The sequence below is a fragment of the Leopardus geoffroyi genome, chromosome X, assembly GCF_018350155.1.
Source record: "Leopardus geoffroyi isolate Oge1 chromosome X, O.geoffroyi_Oge1_pat1.0, whole genome shotgun sequence".
In the NCBI taxonomy this organism is placed as follows: domain Eukaryota; kingdom Metazoa; phylum Chordata; class Mammalia; order Carnivora; family Felidae; genus Leopardus; species Leopardus geoffroyi.
In genome coordinates this window covers 115,852,505-115,867,371 of record NC_059343.1, presented here as the reverse complement: position 1 = coordinate 115,867,371, position 14,867 = coordinate 115,852,505, and the positions used below count along the sequence as shown (strand labels likewise).

Below are 14,867 nucleotides of genomic sequence, written 5' to 3'. Positions count from 1 at the left end.
GAAATTATAAATGCAAATTATGAGACTGAACCAAACAAAAATTTACACATGCATATGTAGGTTTCAGCCACATTGGAAGATACTGAAATTTTAATGGGACTCATTTAGTCTAATTTCTTTGTTATTCTCTGGCCAAAGGCAACTCAAAGAAAGTATTCTTCTGTCCTTACCTTCCAGATTTATGCTTAAATTGTCTTTCTGGATGGTCGGCTTTGCTATTCTTAGAGCTCCTCAGCAATGGGGATTGGTTAACTTGCTTCAGTCTCTCGTTAGAATGTGTTTGGCCTTTTCTGTTTTAAACCATGTTAACTATTTGTTTTGGTGAGACATGAAATATAATGGAATACGGGAAAGTGGCAGTGAATAAGAATGTTTGGTGAGTTTATGAACATTTTAGCTAAGAGTGATGATTCTCAATCTGCCATCGGATACCAGCTCCCTAAAGAGATGTCGTGAACTCTTTCAAACCTCACTGTTGGAAATTCGTTTTCGTAAGTAAAACTATGCCAGATATATCAGAAAGAGGAGAAGATATATAGGAAAACCAACCGACAACATGTCAGGACTCCAGAATTGCTGTGAATTGTAAAGAGATTCTCTTTAGCAAGGCTTCTCGCAGAATCTGTGTCCAGTATTTTTGAGGATAACAAGGTTGCCTTTGTATTCCCAGGCTACAAGATCAAGCAGCCGAGACCATTGAAGCTCTGCATGCAGCAGGTCTGAAAGTCTGGGTGCTTACCGGGGACAAGATGGAGACGGCCAAATCCACCTGCTATGCGTGCCGCCTTTTCCAAACCAGCACTGAGCTCTTGGAACTGACTACAAAAACCATCGAAGAAAGTGAAAGGAAGGAGGATCGATTACATGAATTGTTGATAGAATATCGGAAGAAGTTGCTGCATGATTTTCCTAAAAGTACTAGAAGCCTTAAAAAGTAAGGAACTGCGTCAGTTTCTTATATTTAGGCGTTAGCGTAAGTGTAAGGCACAGCCGTTTGTGCAGAAGGCTCCATTTTCTATGATTTATCATTCTTCGTTTGCAGGTGTTTTATCCTTATATGTTAAAACCTTCCCTGAGGACTTGGCTAATGGCCCATTTGAGATCATGGCGCCTTCTGCCTCTCTTTTAATTTAATAGAAAATCCTGTATTTCTCAAGCTTTAGGAAAGTGGTTCAGTTTCTTAATGTTTAGGGTCTGGGTAGTTAGCCCTCAGCACTCATAAGAAAAAATACTCCTTCTCATGGTCTCTTAAATTAGATGCAATGAAACTAGCCTCTAGAACATTTTCTGTGCAATTTGAGGTCCTAGAGCCATTTTCTGTGTGGATTTTCATGCCCCAGAACTCCGAAGGAAGCCAGATACCTGCTAATAACATGGCCACTTCACCTCTGCTTTCAACTAGCTGCTTAGGAAGAACTTGTAGAACTTAAGGGTCTCCAGCAAAGCCACTGATGCATAGTAATTCAGTGCCCAGAGGGACGCCTGGGTGACTCAGTCGGGTAAGCGTCCGACTCTTGATTTGGCTCAGATCATGATTTTACGGTTTGTGAGTTCGAGCCCCGCATTGGGCTCTGCGCTGACGGTGTGGAACCTGCTTGGGATTCGTTCTCTCTTCCTGTCTGTCTCTGCCTCTCTCTGTCTCTCTTTCAAAATAAATAAATAAACTTTTACAAAGGTAATAATTCGTGAGGTGCCTGGGTGGCTCAGTCAGTTAAGCATCCGACTTCAGCTCAGGTCATGATCTCCTGGTCCGTGAGTTCGAGCCCTGCGTCAGGCTCTTTTGCTGACAGCTCAGAGGCTGGATCCTGCTTCGGATTCTGTGTCTCCCTCTCTCTCTTTGCCCCTCCCCGCTTGCCCTCTCTCCTTCTCTCTCTCTCTCTCTCTCTCTCTCTCTCTCTCTCTCTCAAAATAAATAAAACATTTACAGAGAGAGGCTCAGAGAAATGCGGTAACTTACTCAAGATCACATAGCCAACACGGGACGGAGCAAGTCTAGCCAAAGAGCCTAGGCTGTTTTAACAACTGTGCTGTGTCTGGATCCCCATCTCTAGCGTTTAAACAAGCTTTCAAAATGATCTCCCCGTATTCATGAGTCTGTGGCCAATTCTAAACCAGCTGTTGTTCTTCTGGTACTTGGGCATCAGTGAGAGTAAACGTGTTTTTATTAATTGCCTGTCATAAATGTTTCCTTCCTTTAGCCAAGTGGTACTTATAAAGGCAGTCCAAATTACATTTTCCTTGTCCATTTGTCTTAGTCTGCTCCGGCTAACGTAACAGAATAGCATAGACCAGGTAGCTTAAACAGTAGAAACTGATTTCTCCTATTTCTGGGGTCTAGAAGCGTGAGGTCAGGGTGCCGGCATGGCCGAGTTCTGGTGAGGTCCCTCTCTGGCTGCCTTCCGCGGTATCCTTAACACGCCACAGAAGGAAGAGGTGCTGATGTCTCTTGTTACAAGGGCGCCGATCTCCTCATAAGGGCTCCACCGTCATGACTTCATCAAAGCTAGTCACCTCCCAAAGGTCCCAGTTCCAAATGCCGTCACATCAGGGGTTAGAGCTTCAACATGGGACTTGCGGTGTGGCGGTTGGGGGCGTGGGGCATAATTCAGTCCGTACCACCATTCCGCGGCTCTGGGGCACTTTTGGCAAAGCCAGGGCTTATGAAACATCTCAGAACATTCCCACTTGCGGTTCATGTTTTCGGAGCTGGGCACAGACCTCCCTCGAGTTACAGAAGCATCGGACCCAGGATCACTGTCGCCAGCTTCTGCCTCTTTGTCGTTGTCCCCTTCCGCTTCAGATCAGCCACCAAGCCTCATTCAGGTTTCCATTCTCACTGTGAGTGCTGCACATCAAATTCCTAGCAACCCATGCCTGGAAGCCCTTAAGTCCCTCTGCCAGACGAGTGGTTCTCCGTTACCAGAATGAGGTTGCAGCAGAGGCCTCAAGTGACCTTTTCAACTCGCTTTCCTAATGCACCCCAGCACGCATTTTCTCCCCTCACCTCATTCTGCCCCGTCTTTCTACGACGCTGTTCTTTCCTGTCATTTATTGTCCCAGCCTCTGGATTAGTGGCCTTTCAGTGTCGTTTGCGTCTGTTCCGTCACGTAGACTTCTGTCCCCTTAAGGAGGTTTTTCTCGTCTCCAAGGAAAGATGGGTTAATAATTCTCTCCATTCTTCTTATATGTCCTGCTTGCAGTTGATGTCTACAAATATTGCTTGATGGATTACCGAGCCACTGTTTCTTGCACATTAAGTCAGCTCTCTGAGTAGGGAAGCGAAGGCGAACACCTGATTGATATCTCTTTAATTAGTGAATAAAACACACTTCTAAAATTACCAAGCAGAACGTGGACAAGTACAAAATACACTGTAGTATTGCGAGAAATACAGAATCTCCTGGCCCACCCCTACCCTAGTGAGTCAGAACGTAGCCTTTAAGAAAACTCCCAGGAATTTTACCAAGAGTCCCTTAAACGGTAACCTTCCGGACGCATACAATTCGACAAACGAATCCATAGCGATGAGGTCCTGCAGTACTTCCCAAATGGCATCCAAGGTTCCCTTGATTCATCACTGGTTTTTTTTCTTGATTACAAAAAAATGAAATGTTAATTGGGAGAATTTTCGCAGTTGTTAAGTGTCCCCCCATATGGTTTTCTTAAGTACTTGGCACCTGTTCCATTTGTCTTTCCTGGCACCTAATATCTCTTAGTCGTCCCGGCTGTGCGTGAGAATCACCTACAGAGCTTTCTGGAACATCTACCTTTGAATAACCAAGCACTGCCCAAGACTTCCATTTGTCTGGGAATAGACCTCAGGCATGGGCAATTTTTTAAAGCTGACCAGATGATTCCAACGGGAAGGCTGTGGTTAAGAACCACTAATCCAGTATAAAATGATACTTCTTTAAGGAACGTCTGTCATTACATCAATACATTATCATGGTATTTTTTTATGAACACTGTGTCTTTTAGGTTCTCCGTCATTTTTGAGAAGCCAGGTCCGTCGATGAGGCTTTGTCATTCAGGAAGAGAGGTCTTCTGTGGTTTCTGTGCCCAAAGCCATTTTGTCTTTTCCCTGTATTACTAACAAGTTTTCAGATTGACGATTTGTCTTCCTGTCAGAGCTTGACTGACTGATGTGTAATTTCCAAAATTCACCATGAGTTTCTAACACAGAGCCCGCCCGCTAAATGTCCATTATTTTTATACCTTTTAGAACTTAATATCTATATGGGCATCTCGAGTCTCCAAAGATGTCACGGAGAACCTCTGTTGTGCCATTATGAGAGACACTTGCCTCTTTACAGGTCCAGGAACCTGATCGATGGGGACTCTTAATGCGGGGCCCTCCCCTTTGTGGTTTTTTAAAAAACTCCGGTTCCTGAATAGAAATGCATAAAAGATTCACTCACAGCCTTGTTTTTCTTTTCCAGAGCATGGACAGAACATCAGGAATACGGATTAATCATCGATGGCTCCACATTGTCGCTCATACTCAATTCCAGCCAGGACTCCAGCTCTAACAACTACAAAAGCATTTTCTTACAGATCTGTATGAAGTGTACCGCAGTGCTCTGTTGCCGGATGGCCCCGCTGCAGAAAGCCCAGGTACCTGGACACTAGTTCATGTTCCATTCTGGGGGTTTCTGTACACGTACGGGCAAACAGATGTTCGCTTAACTTCTAACTTCTTCCTTCGCAGAGCCCCCTTTCCTTCATTACACCTGCGCAGGCTGCTTCTTTGCGGTCAAATGCGGGAGTCCGCCCGCCAATTTGAATGAACCCGGGCTTCTGGTCCCCTCAAGCCGGCTGTCCAGTTCCTTGCCTTCGAACCTTCTCTAATGAGCGCTTGGCGCCTGCCGCCTCCATCCCGCCGCTCCCGGCTCCCCTGTCACGTTAGCCCCCTGTGTTCTCTTCTCGTCCTATCCCACGGGACGGCCTAGGGGAGAGCGGTGACCTCCTCGCCAGATCCGTCCCGCGGTCTTCTGTGCGCCTCCTCGTTTCCCTGCCGCGGTTCGCACCCTCCGTCGTATCCCCCTTACGACTTCCCTCCCCTGGTTTCTGTCTGTGGTCCACAATCTTGACTTTTTTTTTTTTTTTTTTTTTCCCCTACTTGGCAACCTAGTGTCTTTTTATTTTGTTCCATCTTCTCACTTCTCTCTAATTATCATTTTTCTCTGGGGCTAAGTCTTCCTTCTGCTTTCTACTTCCAGCCTGTCTCTCTAAACACACTAGTTGGCATGACTCTCGTGGATAGGCTCTGGCCCTGAGTTTTCCTTCACGTCAAATCTCCTATTTCTAGCTGCCTGCTTCACAGCTCCATGTGGAACCCACGCTGTCCTATTAAATGCTAGTGTCCAACACAGGTCTTCTGATTTCCTCCTGCAGGCCGGTTTGTTTTCTCCCTTGTCTTCGTTATTCTCGTTGCCACTGCTCCCCTTCTCTCACGCCCTAAGTCGCCAAACACCTGTGGCCCTTCTGTTCTCCTTCCCTCCCTCCCTCACTCTATATATGGTCACCTTGATCCCACCTTTGGCCATAGCTCTCGATTGGGTACAATCTTGTTAAAACGAACCGCTCCTCCCGTCTCGTCTGCTCTGACTCAAGCACTTTCAGTAGGGATGAGGGGCAGGTGACTCTGTGGCACTCGGGTTCCCCCCTGTTGGCCCTTACTATGTCTGTATGTGCTCTGTGTCCACTGTCACTCCCGTGTCCAGCCCGAACCCTCTACTCCTGTTGGTCGTTCCTCCCGTTGTGTCCCTTCCCCATGCCGTGCTCATGCCAGCCTCGAAAGCTTTCCTCATCTGGGATTTTCTCTGAATTCCTCTCGGCCCTAACAGAAATCTTACTCCTAATTAAACCCAGTTCAAGGGCCATTCCCCGAACGGTGTTTTCTCCAGCCCCTCTAAGCCCACGTTGATCTGTTTGCCCTGGCTTTTTTGTACTTACTGGGTCCAAAGAACCTTAGAGTCTCAGTTACACACTTTGCCGCTTCTGTATACACTGTATTCTTTCATGTGTGTTAACTTGGCTTCTTCACTTTATGCTGCTGCTTGCTCTAGACCCAGGGGATGGCAGTGTCTTTCGCTCACCCTTTACACAAGCCCTCCTCCCTACTTCGCGCACACATGCACGGCCCATCCTAATTGAGGGCCTTGTCTCCGTCTACTTTCTTCTCGCTCTCAGTCCCCACCACCATCAGATGCTTTTCTTTTTGTCTTCCACCTTCAGACCCTCGGTCACCCCAGGTGACGGAGTGGATCCTACCAGAACCATATCCATAGAAATCTGTCCCTTTGGTCAGAGGCAATATCTCTTTTTTTCCCCTACATTTACTGCCTTTTGTTCAAATCACTCACTAGGACCCTGCCTACTCCCCTGCCCAGGAAGTGATGCTTCGGTAGAGTCACGTCTTCCAGGATATCACCTTCTCGTCTGTCATGTCCATATAGGTGACTTCCAGTCACTTCCCCAGTCCAGAGACTCGGTTTCCACTTGATTTCTCCGGCTGCTTCCGGAACTCGTCTTCTTGGGTGTGTCCTTACCGGCTCATCCCAGCTTTAGAGCGGGCCATCTTCCTGGTCTTCCGCATCAGTGACCGACCTCACTGTACTTCCAGGTTTCTGGATTCAAAACCTGGAAATCTCTGTTGACCTCCCCCGTGCTTTACCCTTCCGTGTGGTCTCAGTCACCAAACTCTTCCATTTTCTGGGACATTGTCCTATTCATCTATTCTTTGCTTTCCTGCCAGGTCCAGGCCTGGTAACAGCTTCCTGAACTCCTCTCGTCACTAGCCACCTAACTTCGCTCTGGGCCTGCAGTCTTGCTTTTTCTTCCCATTCCTCCTGCACCCTACTCCTACTTTCAGAATATTACCCCCTGTTGATCTGGACCCCGATATACCTGTCCGTGCCCCACCCCACCCCCCATGTGAAAACTCACTGATGTGGTCAAGCCAGTCGGTTTTCTGAGCATATATTATATACACCTGGCTATGCGCCTTAGCTCATTCCCACTCTCTGGAATACTCCTCCAAGCCCCTTTTCCCCATCCCCACAATTTTTTTTAATCTTTATTTATTTCTGAGAGAGAGACAAGAGTGTGAGCCGGGGAGGAGCAGAGAGAGGGGGAGACACAGAATCCGAAGCAGGCTCCAGGCTCTGAGCTGTCAGTACGGAGCCCGACCCCGGGCCCAAACTCCCGAACCGTGAGATCAACCTGAGCCGAAGTCGGACACTCAACCGACGGAGCCACCCAGGCGCCCCTGTCCCCACAAATCTTTAACCGTCTTTCGTGATTTCGATACAAGGACTCTTCCTTCCGTAAAATCATTCCTCATTACTCCGGCATGTAGTGTCCTCTCCCTTCTCTGCCATCATAGGCCTTTTCGCGTGGCCAACTTAGAGGACAGCGTTAGGTCTTCTCTTGCACAGATACTTCACATTGTTAGCATTCCTTGTTAATCTGATGATCTGATATTCTTGTATTCATTCTTTATCTCTGCACTTCCATTATCTGTTGCTTAAGGTGTGTGCCCAGCCTGATATATTGTGTACAGTTGTAGTCGATCGATAAATAGTTTTTAGTAGATTGATTTCTTTTTCATGAAGCTATCCGAGAGATTGAAGGCAAGTTCTTAATCCAGGTGACCCGGGGCACAGTAAAAAAAACACCACGTTTATCTGTCTAAATCTTCCGTGATTTGATTGTCCATGGCTCTATATCTTTTTATCGGTCCACAAGGACGACCCTTAATCTTCTTAATCTATTTTTATGCAGACGCTGTCACCCTTGATAATGTTATTGCTTTCCCTAGACCTTTCCTGGCTGTAGTTTTTCTTCCTTGAGGTGCGAATCATTACTGCACATCTGTCCCCGGTGCAGTTAGGTAACCAGTGTTGTAGCCCATCGAAATCAAATTTAGGGGGCACCTGAGTGGCTCAGTCGGTTAAGTGTCCGACTTGGGCTCAGATCACGGTCTCCCGGTTTGTGAGTTCGCGCCTCGCATCGACAGCGCAGAGAGCCCGCTCCGGGTCCTGTCTCCCACTCTCTCTCTGCCCTTCTGCTCGTGCGTGCTCTCTCTCTCTCTCAAAAATCAATAAGTAAACATTTAAAAGAAGAATACGTTGGACTTTATTTACTAAGAAAAAACACAAATTTAGTTTGGGTTCTTTAATTTCGTCTTTGACTTATTTACAGATTATTTCTCAGAGTCTTCTAAAACACTTTAAAGAGGGGCACCTGGGTGGCGCAGTCGGTTAAGCGTCCGACTTCAGCCAGGTCACGATCTCGCCGTCCGTGAGTTCGAGCCCCGCGTCAGGCTCTGGGCGGATGGCTCGGAGCCTGGAGCCTGTTTCCGATTGTGTATCTCCCTCTCTCTCTGCCCCTCCCCCGTTCATGCTCTGTCTCTCTCTGTCCCAAAAATAAATAAACGTTGGAAAAAAAAAAAAAAGATAAAAATAAATAAATAAAAAAATAAAACACTTTAAAGAGAACCAAGCTGGTGGGCGGGAATAGGAGAAAGACGGCATTTCACGATAGCATTTTTGTGTTAAATGGAATCGGATGTGGGTTTTTGTATGCCATTTCGTACAACCGAAACCTGACTGAATTTTGTTTAAAGAAAAGACTGTGGGGCGGCTTAACCGTGTGTAAATTATTTTTAATGGCTTATGTCACAAATGGGTTTTATTTATGTTAACTGCTAAAAGCAATTCCGAGGACAGAATTTTTGCAAGGCATTAGTTAGCTACTTCATTATGTAAGCTTTTTAAAAGCTGCCAGATTCTGGGGGCTTGGGGGGGTGACACATAAAGCAGTCATTGTCTCAAACCCAGGGTGGGAGGGTAACTGCTTACCCGACGTACTCCTACAAGTCATTCCACCGGGGCAAGATGACTTTTATTTGCCGCCCACCCCGAACACAGCAGTGAGTGGCCCTGCGTCATTGACACATCTTTTTTGTTTTTAATTTTTTTTTTTTATGTTTTCATTTATTTTTGAGACAGAGAGAGACAGAGCATGAGCAGGGGAGGGGCAGAGAGAGAGGGAGACACAGAATCGGAAGCAGGCTCCAGGCTGAGCCGTCAGCACAGAGCCCGACGCGGGGCTCGAACTCAGGGACCGTGAGATCGTGACCTGAGCTGAAGTCGGATGCTTAACCGACTGAGCCACCCAGGCGCCCCGTCATTGACACATCTTGAAGAGACACTCAGGGAACAGGGACAGGCTTCATAAACATATCTCAGGGAACTTTCTGCAAATCGCAGCCATCTTGAAGCTGCCCCCATCTACAAATGCAGCTGCCTGTAGCAGAGATTAAGTCATACCGGGCACTGGGAGGTCTAGTGAAGTTTAGTTGGCCGCTGGATGGGTGTAAGAACTTCACATGAGGTAAGTCCCCGGGGATATGGGAATGCGCCGAAGGAAGTGGTTGTGTCCGCGGGGAGGAGAGATGGAGAGCTTCTAGAAGCGTTGTTCTCTCACTACCCACTCTTATTCCGGTAGCCCTATGCGTGTTACCCCAACCCAGCTTTCTGGGGTAACTCTGACTCTCACACTCAACACCTCATCTGAAAGGATGTGTGTGAAGCAGTGACAAAACAGGGACACGTTGGCCTCTCCTATAGGTAGGGGGCAAGGTTTTCTGACACCTAATACGCGCACGGAACCTTTAGAACCAGGTGGACCCTGGTGTTACGGGGGGGAAGGCTGTGTTCTTTTGCCTCTGAGAATTGAAGCCTATTGTACGTCTATGCATCGACTCCCTTTCTGCTTGTTTCCAAGGCCTCCATTTACAGGTGTGAAGAAGGCATCTACCCCCAGTGTGGTATAGCCTCACGTTCTGCTCTGACCTTTTCTTTACCTCTTTCGCACTTAATGTCCAGATTGTCAGAATGGTGAAGAATTTGAAGGGCAGCCCGATAACACTGTCGATAGGCGACGGTGCCAACGATGTTAGTATGATCTTGGAATCCCACGTGGGAATAGGTAAGAAGCCCGTAACGAGATGGCATCCGTAAGGTATCCGCAGCGCCCGCAGGTAGATGGTCTCACATTCTAGAGAGAACGTTTTGGTTGCCCGTCTTGGATTTTAACTTGGGAATGATAATCACCAATTGAATGAAGGTCCTCGCCTAAGCACGTCCACCCCAAAGCCCTACCCCCGGTGGGAACGCAGCAGCGTAGAGGTAGAGGACATCTTTATATCAGCCAAGTAGGCGGAATTTCCCCAACCCGCGGGCGGTACCGTCGATCCTTCAGCGCTCCCTTTGACGGCATGCATGAAATTTTACTGATTCTCCGCCCCTGGCCACATCGCCTGCTTATGTTGCTGCACTGTATCTTCTGAGATTCTTAACCGGTTGGGACGAAGAGATGCTCATTGGTTGGCTGCTTTTCCACGCGGCAGTATTTACGGGCGCTTTGAGCCATAGCGTTGAATTTATTTGTTGGCACGCAGCAACAGCTTTTTCTCCTGCCTGCACCGTTGTTCTCCATGCCAGGCTGCCGATAGGCAGCAATCCTCATAGCCCGGCAGGTTTTGCGGGGAGGGGGTTAAGAGAAGAAATCATCGAATTAACTATCTTGGCGATTATAATCCCCGCAGTTTGCCCTCCCAAACGCTTCCCATTTGGAAGGCACCCTTTTCGGAGCCACTCTGTTTTACTCGTTGGTTATTCAGTGTGGACATGGCCTAAAGCTGCTTGAGCTCGATACTCCGTACTCGAGAGTTTCATTCAGCGAGAGGACTCCACCGTCCCACTGGAGCTCTTCAGTTTCGAGCCCCTAGACCACAAAGCCCAGGGCTCTCGTTGGTTCGCTACAGCCCCTTATCTAGTGGCATGGCCATTTAAGCACTTCCTAAGTGCCTCTCAAATCATTTTCAGATTTAATTTTCTCCTCAGGATAATTTTTGCCCAGTAACGATTACAGCAGCGATTCGGGTTCGTTGTTTTATATTGTGTTATAGTTAGGTGCTTACCAATTAAACTTCATTTTACTTTGTATTGATCAGTCTCACTGTTACAGCTCCGTTTGGTTACAAAAAAAGCTAAACGATACAAGTGAGCAAGTTAACATGTTAACAAGTTAAAAGTGTGCAGATAACAAATTAGGGGGCTGCCTATTTTATAAAATACTCATCCCATGGAGATTTTTCTTGTGTGTTTTGTTTTGTTTTTTAGGTATTAAAGGCAAAGAAGGTCGCCAAGCAGCCAGGAATAGCGATTATGCCGTTCCGAAGTTTAAACATTTAAAGAAATTGCTACTGGCTCACGGACATCTATATTACGTGAGAATAGCACACCTTGTACAGTATTTCTTCTACAAGGTATGTATTAAAGTATTTCCAGTTTGACGTATCACTGTTTACCCGGCATCATCTTAGGGTTTTCCTCCATTTTACACATTTCTTCTGCTGTCCTAGCACTGAGATTTGTGGCCTACAAAACATACGTGATCTAATGAGCCAGCAACTACGAATTCCTTTCCATGCAAGAGTTGGGGGATGAAATGTTTAAGTCCGCCTTCTCGAAGTATAGTTTAACTACCACAACATGTACCCAGGAAAAGCGTCCCGTTCCGTTTTGAACAGATGTTTACGACCCCATAGCCACCACCCCAGGAAGTTCCCCTGTGCTCCTTCCCGGTCAGTCTGCTCCACCGTGCACCAGTTACTAATCTGATTTATATTACTGTACGGTATATAATGATGCTTACCACCTGTATAAATTTAGAGACCACTTCTGCGGTTCTGCACGTGAGATTTGCCTGTTTTAGAAGAACTTCCTGTGAATAAAATCACCCCTGCTCGTTCATGCCTGTTCCGCTTAGCGTAGCGTTTTTGAGGTTCACCCATGTGTCCCGTATCAATGGTTGGTTCCCCTTTTATCCTCAACGGTATTCTGAACTGCTGTCGTTAGTAGCAGAGCCCTCTTTTCAGGTGAGATTGTACAGGCAAAGCAGACAGAAGCCGAATTGCACTCACTGAAGGAGGCCGGGGCCGGGGCCGGGGTCGCGGCCTCGCGCCACCTCCTTGTCTTGCACAGAGGTTTCCTCAGAGCGCAATTTGGAGCGCATGAGTATAGCTCAAGCCACTGGTTGTATGCGTAATGAACTTGGCATGCATGAAGGCGAAGTAACGTCTAAAGTATGAAAATCCTCGTTGGCGGACATGGGCCGGAACTTGATCTCTTGTCCTGTGTTCTGTTCGGTATAGCTTCTAAGGGTTTTTGTTTTTTCACTTCCCACCTTGAAATAATTTCAGACTTTCCGAAAGTTGCAGAGTTACTGTTAACGCGTTAGATAACACACGACATAGTTTTGAAGATCCATAGTTATCACACCTCCGTAGTCTTCTTTAGTCTGGAGTATGTCCTGTCTTCTTTGTCTTCACGATCTCAGCATACTCGAAGAGTCCTGGCTGCTTTGTGGAATGCCCCTCAATTTGGGTTTCTCTAATGTTTGCTTATCATTAGATTCGGGTTACGTTTTATTGGCCCCAGTCCCCCGGAAGCAGTTTCTGACCTGCTCAGTGCATCATACCATGATGGAGGCACATGTTGTCCGTATGTCTCACTCATGACCATGTTCACTTTGACAGCTTAATTCAGATGGCAGTTTGGGAGTCTAAAGACCCTTCGACATCGGTCTGTGTAATTTCCTTGGAAAAGAGCAGCCACTAAAACAGATACTTTATTTTGTGAATGAAAAATCCATGACTACGGTTCTTTATTCTGTTACTTAGATTGTCACAGATGTAGCCTGTGTCCTTTCCACGTGTCCCCATCGTTTTTCATTTGTATTTGATTGGGATAAGAATGCTGGGGCGCCTGGGTGGCGCCGTCGGTTAAGCGTCCGACTTCAGCCAGGTCACGATCTCGCGGTCCGTGAGTTCGAGCCCCGCGTCGGGCTCTGGGCTGATGGCTCAGAGCCTGGAGCCTGTTTCCGATTCTGTGTCTCCCTCTCTCTCTGCCCCTCCCCCGTTCATGCTCTGTCTCTCTCTGTCCCAAAAATAAATAAACGTTGAAAAAAAAAAAATTAAAAAAAAAAAAAAAAAAAAGAATGCTTAGCATGAGCAACTCCCCATTCCCTTCTCTGCCCCACCCCCAACCTTCTTCGAAGACCTACTTCCTGGTCTGCATGATATTCTAGGCGCATCTTACTTTTTTTCTTTTAATTTTTTTTTAACACTTATTATTAAAAGACAGAGAGACACAGAGCGTGAGCAGGAGAGGGGTAGAGAGAGGGGGAGACACAGAATCCGAAGCAGGCTCCAGGCTCCGAGCTGTCAGCACAGAGCCCCACGCAGGGCACGAACTCACAAACTGCGAGATGGTGACCTGAGCCGAAGTTGGTCACTTAACCAACTGAGCCAGCCAGGCGCCCCTCTGAGGTGAATCTTACATTTTTCGTGCTCTAGTCCTGGATTCAGACATTCTCCAAGGAACACTGGTTCCTTTTATTCGAAAATGGCATTTAGGGGGCACCTGGGTGGCTCATTCAGTTAAGTGTCCGACTCTCGATTTTTGGCTCGGGTCATGATCTCGGTCCGCAGGATCAAGCCCCGCATCGTCGGGCTCTGCGCTCACAGCATGGAGCCCGCTTGGGCTTCTTTCTCTCCCTCCCTCTGTCTCTCTGCCCCTCCCCCACTCACACGTGTGCTCTCTCTCCCTCTCAAAATAGATAAATAAACTTTAAAAAAAAAAAAAAAGATGGTATTTAGAACTCAAGATCTGTGTGCTAATTATGCTCATCGCTGCTGCTGCAGTTGGTTCTGGACCTTCTCGGTGGCCAGAGCTAGGACGTGTGTGCACACGTACCCGCAGGTCTGTATCTGCGTAGAGATGCGTGTGTACATACACACAACTAGGTCGGGCTGGAACCGAGAATGTGAACTCAGTCTCTCCTAACCCTTGGATCGCAGCCAGCACCACGAGGTTTCCTTCTGCCCTTCCCCTTTCCTTGTCTAGGGCCTCCTTTCTCCAGTGGTGAGAACCCCACTTCTCCTGATGCTCAGTCCGTCCACTGATTTGCTCAGTCCTACGACACTCCTAAAGTCGTTTCAGAATTGCTATGTCCTACCCCCGTGAGCAACCAAACTTAACTAACTTGAGTGATGTATTTGTATGTACCTGTTTTTGTCTTTAGCCTTGGAGTATATAGTCAAAATACTGTTTCCAGGGTTCCTTTTTTTCCTTTTCCACCATTTCAGCGTGGTTATATTATTTATTTGTAATAGCGTGATGTTACATTTTTACTTGCGTGCCATTTTGGTCCTTCCTCTCTAATCTTGATTGATTTTAATTATTTTTTGAGCATGTAAAACATTGGCATCATTCTCAGGACAGGGTTCTCTGAGAATGTTGCTTACTGAATTAATTCTCTAACCAAAAGGAGAATTCCGCAATGGTGACTTTTCTCAAATCCCTCATATATAGCTCTTTTTCCAAAATGAAGCTTTTGAAGTCACCTGTAATGATAATCATAGGCACAGAGAGAACCAATGGTAACATGTTATGTGACTTATTCTCTTGTCTGTGTAAATTATTGTGTGTCTATATTGTTTTTGGGGTTTTGTTTTGTTGGTTTTTTTTTTTTTTTTTTTTTTTTTTTTTTTTTTTTTTTTTCAAGTAAGCTCTACACCCAACCTGGGATGAGAACTCAGGACCCTGAGACCAAGGGTCAGACGCTGCACAAACTGAGCCAGCCAGGCACCCCTATATTGTTTTTATACACTGCTGGGTTTTATTTTGTTTTGTTTTGTTTTTTTAAGTTTATTTATTTATTTTGAGAGAGAGAGAGAAACAGAGATGTGGGAGGGGCGGGGGGGGGGGGGGGGGAGAGAATCCCAAGCAGGC

The 14,867-nt window shown here is 46.7% G+C and overlaps 1 protein-coding gene across 17 annotated transcripts in view; it reads left to right on the top strand.

Annotated features, from left to right (window-relative positions):
• The window catches only part of ATP11C (ATPase phospholipid transporting 11C), a 174,350-nt gene that overhangs the window by 124,997 nt on the left and 34,486 nt on the right, over positions 1-14,867 (top strand). For all 17 annotated transcript variants that reach the window (XR_006711006.1, XM_045472230.1, XM_045472223.1 and 14 more), the window contains 4 exons: positions 671-934; positions 4,440-4,614; positions 9,894-9,996; positions 11,193-11,338. Coding sequence is in view for 16 of the 17 variants with exons in the window: in XM_045472230.1 (XP_045328186.1) it covers positions 671-934; positions 4,440-4,614; positions 9,894-9,996; positions 11,193-11,338 (688 nt within the window). In the remaining variant the exon portion in view is untranslated. The remainder of the gene's footprint in view (positions 1-670; positions 935-4,439; positions 4,615-9,893; positions 9,997-11,192; positions 11,339-14,867) is intronic.